Source organism: Armigeres subalbatus, chromosome 2 (assembly GCF_024139115.2).
Source record: "Armigeres subalbatus isolate Guangzhou_Male chromosome 2, GZ_Asu_2, whole genome shotgun sequence".
NCBI lineage: Eukaryota > Metazoa > Arthropoda > Insecta > Diptera > Culicidae > Armigeres > Armigeres subalbatus.
Genome location: NC_085140.1, coordinates 45,345,547 through 45,351,546, shown reverse-complemented (window position 1 = coordinate 45,351,546; position 6,000 = coordinate 45,345,547). Strand labels below are relative to the sequence as shown.

Sequence of the window (6,000 nt, the reverse complement as noted above, 5' to 3'; positions counted from 1 at the left end):
GTCGTTAGAAGAGCCACTGCGCCTTTCGGACGCGACGTTCGGATGATACTTGCTAACGCATGACTATTTTAGCCGAAATGAATAAGTCCACGGGTGTTGAAGTTCAACGGGTCAATCCTCACACCTAGATGTCTCAGAGTCCGCACCGACGGGATGTCGTGCCTCCGATGGTAATTCCATCCGCTGGATTACGCAGTTGCTGACCAGCCTCACTTCCGTTTGGGGTGAACCAGCTGCAGCTGACTCCATCATACAGGTTTTACAGCGCGGTCGCTTTCGCCACCAGCATTTCAACCTCCTCCAGTGACTCACCGATTATCGTTTGAAACCTTTGGCAACTTCTTAGCGTCAGCACCCTTTTGTACATCACATTCCATAACGTAGGCATGGACCTTTGTAGAACGCCGGTAACCTGATTCGACTTCCCTGAAGTGTAGTAAACCAGAATCCGGTTAGGAAGTAGCTCTAGGGATCCCCAAGAAGTCGGGGATTCGCGTCCATGCAGTGCTGCGACATAGCTTCCTAGCTAGCATGTTAATTTTAACGTTAGTCGTCACTACTCGGAATCGATTGCCGCCTCTTCTTCTTGGACCTCTCTGCATCTTCATTACTGTCCTTATTGCATCCACAGTCGATCTGCCTTCACGGAATCCGAACTGTTTTCCGATAATCCAGTCACATTCCTCTGTAACGTGTGTTTGCTGATGGATGACCCTTTCCAGAAGCTTCCCCAGTTTATCCAGCAAAATATGGACTATATGATGCTGGATTCGGCGTTTCCTGTTCGAGCAGCAGCGACTAGTTTCTGGATATTCCACGTATCTGGAAAATTGCCATCTAAACACTTCTGCACACATCCTGAACAGTGAAAACCAAAATCGCGGATTTGAGAGCAACATTTGGAATTCATTAGGGCCAATGAACCAGCATCCAGGAAGAATGTTGAGAACCAGCTGCTCATATTGATTTTATCGCACTCTATTTGGCTATAACCATCCCATTTGCACCACATCCCGGTTTGTAAGCCGATGTACAGAACCTGGCTTATATATACATATTTATTAATTTAACAAGCTAGATGAATTATAAATAATTATAAATAAATAAACAAATAATAGTTTTCTATTTCCAATGTTTTGCTTCGGTTATCGATTTATCATTGATGTTAAAACCTATTTATGCCAAAGACAGCCCCTTCACCCTCTGATGCGTAATCGAACTACAGCCTTTTTGCTATGTTCCCAATTATCAAATCATAGGATCATATTCCGCCCGATCTTGTATTTTAAAGGCCGGCGGTTTATCTGAACCAGTGGTGCAATTTATCAACAATGCCTGCTGAGTGTGATTCTTTTGTTTGTATTTTTCTCTGCCCTCTTTGCCTATGACGGTGCCTTTCAGTCAGAACGGAGCGAAGTAGCTTAGCAAACTGGTTGCCAACAAGCTGAAGCTGATGATCATTCGACACAAATTTCCTGTCATTGTCTTTTCATGGTAGTATTCACATGCAATGTATAGGGGCTGTCGCATTCACAGCAGCGAGTGAACTGAATAGACTGTCAGTGCATCTGTGCAATGAGAAGAGATATCCTTTTTGTTTACTTTTATCTTTGATTGTTGCTGCTGACCATTTTCAGTTTTTCACTGCTTGGAAGTGAGTGTGAAGAGGAATGGTAATCAATATCCAACAAATTCAGTCCATTGAGATTGATAATTCGCATCCCTGGCAGCTGAATTCCGAAGGTTCAAGAAAAAATTGAAAATTTATTTATAAAAGAGATTTATAAATTCTCTTTCTCTTTTCCAAAAAATCGTCTTCTCTTCATACCCGCATTCCGATAGACTGAAGTTATGAAAGAAAAACTAAAAAATATTAGTTCTCATTTTTTCCACTCAGATGTCTTTGACAACTATATGCACATACTGGATTATTCACCAACATATCACTCATATCGAAAATAAACTTGCTTTCGCTTATGCTTCGTTTTGACAGGGCAAAATTAGATTGAACAACTCAGTTGAATTCAATTGACTTGCCAAAAGTTGTTATGTTCAGCTTTCTTTTCGTTCAAGTGAATTGAATTAAGGTCTTTACACGTTCAATTCTTACGTTCGATTCAAGTATTTACTCAATTCCTTTGCTTTGTCTAAACGTAGCATTATTATATGCTTCGTTTTTGACAGGGCAAGTGGAATTGAACAACTCCAGTTGAATTCAATGGACTTGCCAAAAAGTTGAATATGTTCAGCTTTTTTCTGTCTGCCAAGTGAATTGAATTAAGGTGTTACACGTTCACTTCGGTGTCTTCGATCTTAGTGACTTCAGCCCAATTCACTTATAGTTTGTTTAAACGTGTAAAAGTATTACGTTACCGAAATAATGAAGGGATAGATAATGATTAGTATTCAAATATATTGATGAGGAATATGCAGTAACAGCAACAGTTGCTGTCGATGATTTCAGATGATGATTTCAGAAACACAGAAAATAAATTTGAATGCATCTAATTTATTACATAAAGATATACCTTCAAACATTAACACTTGACTACTAGCTTTTTAGCCAGGCTTGTAGCTTCAGCAACAACTTTAGCTTAATGTGGCTGTAAGCAACTTTAGCTTTAGCTTTTAGTCAAGCAACTGTGAATGCTTACGGCTTTAGCTAGCTAGCTTGTAGTCAGTTTAGCTGTAGCTTAGCTAGTTGTAGCTTGAGCTGTAGCTACTGGCACAGCTTGTAGCAGTTAGCTAAAGCTTAGCTTGGGGCTTAGCTGTAGCTAGCTGTTTAAGCCAACTTTAAAGGCTTAGCTTTTAGCTGTAGCCTTTAAGCTTAGCTTTAGCTTGAAGCTTTAGCTTTAGCTGTAGCTAGTTGAAGCTTAGCTGGGAGCTGTAAAAGCTTGAAGCTGTTGTAGCTAGCTGTAGCTTAGCTAACAGCTGTAGCTTAGCTGTGAAAGCTTTAGCTGTAGCTTAGCTGTAGCTTAGCTGTAGCTAGCTTAGCTAAGCTTAACTGTAGCTTAGTTTTTACAACTTTCAGGCCTTAGCTGTAGCTTAGCTTTGTTTATTGCTTAGTTTAGCTTCAGGCTGTAGCTAGCTGCAGCTTAGCTTTAGCTTAGCTGTAGCTTAGCTGTAGCTTAGCTTTAGCTTAGCCTTAGCTTAGCCTTAGCTTAGCCTCAGCGTAGCCTTAGCTTAGCTTTAGCTTTGTTTTTGAAATCTGCGTATTGTGATAGTTGGTTATGCACAAACCATGATACATATTTAAAGTATTTGGTTGTTTTTGAAATGTTTGCCTTGATAAAATTGTAATCAAATAATCAATCAAATTCGATTCTTCTTCCTTTACAATGGCAGCTACACTTTGCAACTGGAAAGTTTGGCCTGATTTAACCAGTTAGCGTTCTATTTAGCATTTCCATAGTTATTTATTGGAAGTTTTTCTATGCTTTCCATTGCATGAGTATGTATCGTGAGTGGAAATTACGTACAATGGATGGGACCAAGAATATTTCCCACATTATTTCACACTCATTATGGGAAGTAAAGACACATTTATGCCTTTAAATTTCATCCCAGAAAAATCTCTTATCCAATTTCTCCCACAAAAATTTGGAAGAAATTTAAATTCTCGTTTTCTTTTTCATCTGTCAAAAAATTTCTTCCACACTTTCGTCGGAATTCCAAAATAAGAAAATTTTGAAAATCTCTTCGAGAATTTCTTTTCTTACAAGAGATTTTTTGACCGGAATTCGGCTGCTGATCTGAACATCGACTTCATTTACGTAGAACAAATACCATTGAAATCGATTTAAGTTACGTTTTCCATCCGGGCTATTGCAAACATTTAACATTTTTAACATTTCTCTATTTTACTGCACTATACAGCGACTTCCCCACCACATAGGCCCATGCAATCAATCACTAATTAATTTTCCTTCACTTTTTGTTCTACTTTTAGACTGTTCAGACGGCTTCGCCCTGGAGGCCCCAGTTGCCCCTACCAAAGGACATAACCTTGCACGTACAACAGCAGCAGCAGAAGCGCGACATGGACAAGGTCTCAAATAAGAACAGTAACGGTGCCACCAAGGACGGCAAGGACAAAAAGTGGTCTATTGGGAATCTGTTCCGTCGGAAACAGCAGTCAAAGAAGGAACTTGAGTACGACTCCAGCTCGGAAGAAGATCGAAAGGCGGGTTTTCTGCCGCTGAAGAGCAACCGAACGCAAGCCGTATCGCAGACGAGCACGCTGAATGGGAAGAATCGCAAGAAGCGATCCAACAAATTGGGAACATTCGATCACATAGTCGTTAGTCAGAATCAGAACAACAATAGTTACGGTTTCAGAGAGAGCGATAGCGTTAACTCGATCGATAAGTATGTAGTTTCGATGGGTTCGATGGAAAGGGGATCACGGTTGGACCGTGGAAAAACGAAGGAGGGTGAAGAAAGCGATCAAGGGTCACATAGATCATCATCCATGACCTGATTCAGGAGCGATGATAGCTTGGGAAATCAAAGTGGTGGTTCTACACAGGAAGTCCCGTTCGGCAAGAACTGAAAGATATTTGAAGCGAATGTCAAAAGATGGCGAAGGTAGTCCCGTAAGTCGCTGGCATACGCAGCCCATTTCTCCCAGCATGCTTCACGGAAGCATTCAATCAGTAGACAACGTTCACCGACGTGGTCACCCAATGGGGACACACCCCAGTCTCAGAAATTCCTCTAGTCTCACCAATGTGCCTCATCACATCCATCCTCCGAATCCCTATGCTCAACCCCAACAAGTATTCCAGGTTAACCCCTCGGTTACGTATGAAAACAGTTTCTACATTCAAAGTAAAGCAAATTCCATGAGGGACTCAATCCGAAGTCCTCCACCAGTTCCTCCAAGAGATCCGCAGCGTAGGCTCACAATTGGGCATCCCAATGATGCTCGGCCTATTTCCTACGCCTTCGATCGCTACCAGATGAACGTTCAACAAAACAGAAACATTTGGCAACCGAACGGCAAATGCACCAGTGATGATCGGCTCTGGGGATCAAACATCACTCTCCAACAACAGCCGTCTAACCCTCAAGGCTTTATAAACATGCATGCCGTGACTCCACCACGGCCTGCTTCGGTGCAGCCAGAACCGACACAGAAACGATACATTTCCCGACATCCACAGCAATCAAATCCGTCTCCTAACCAGGGCTACATAGTTCTGCATCCGAACCACCAACACCATCACCATCAACCACAGCAACATGCGCAGCCACAGCAACATGCGCAGCAACTGCAACAGGCGCAGCCACAACAACAGCATCAAACAGCCAAACGGCCAAACGAGTACCGCTATGTAACGGACGTAACGCCTCGATCACGCAAGCCAATTCAAATACAAGATCGGACATTCGAACCCTATGAACCATCACAACAGATGCAACAGGCAGCTCCGACCAGTTCGCAGCCAATCTACGGAACTACGGCTTACATGCGAACACGCCCTCTCAAACAAGAACCCCAGGAGCAATCCTCGAAAACTCCCCAACAATCCGCGTCCGCTTTCTGGCGGAAGATTGAAGAAGATCAAAGCTCTGTTCAACGACGGGGACGGGCTGCTGATCGTAGACAACAGGTTCCGGGTGTGAACTCCCGCTCAGTGTCCAGCTCTCGTGCCCTGGAAGCAATGAACCGTCGCAACCACGATTTATCCAGGGAGCTAAGTAACCTCATCTGCGGCGATCAGCCCGATGAGGATCAGCACAATGTGGTCAATGGCCGGCTATACCTCCGGCAAGCTCAGGAATCCCCTAAGGAGAAGTACCGTTCGCCTCCCAAAAACAAATATGAAGAATATGTTGCCAAAACGATTGCACAGTCAACACAAGCACCCGTTCCTACGTCAACATATCGCAAGTTTAGCGCAGAACGTGACTCCAACACTCCTACCAATGTGCACTATGTAAGAAGTCCACCGCCTCCACCCACCCGAGGAATTCACAAGCGCAACTCCTGTTCGG

The 6,000-nt window shown here is 43.0% G+C and overlaps 2 protein-coding genes across 2 annotated transcripts in view; both read left to right on the top strand.

Moving 5' to 3' along the window:
• The first annotated feature begins 3,938 nt into the window (after positions 1-3,938).
• Positions 3,939-4,827, top strand: LOC134218502 (uncharacterized). The gene has a single exon (XM_062697598.1). It carries the CDS (start codon positions 4,040-4,042, stop codon positions 4,478-4,480), a length of 441 nt encoding a protein of 146 aa, XP_062553582.1. The 5' UTR covers positions 3,939-4,039; the 3' UTR covers positions 4,481-4,827.
• Positions 4,686-6,000, top strand: part of LOC134208949 (uncharacterized) — a 540,525-nt gene continuing 539,210 nt past the window's right edge. The window contains exon 1 of the mRNA XM_062684917.1: positions 4,686-5,942. Coding sequence (XP_062540901.1) covers positions 4,686-5,942 — 1,257 coding nt within the window. The remainder of the gene's footprint in view (positions 5,943-6,000) is intronic.

What these genes read in the sequence shown, in the direction of transcription:
- LOC134218502 (XM_062697598.1), top strand. Translation starts at nt 4,040, where the DNA reads ATGGACAAGGTCTCAAATAAGAACAGTAACGGTGCCACCAAGGACGGC.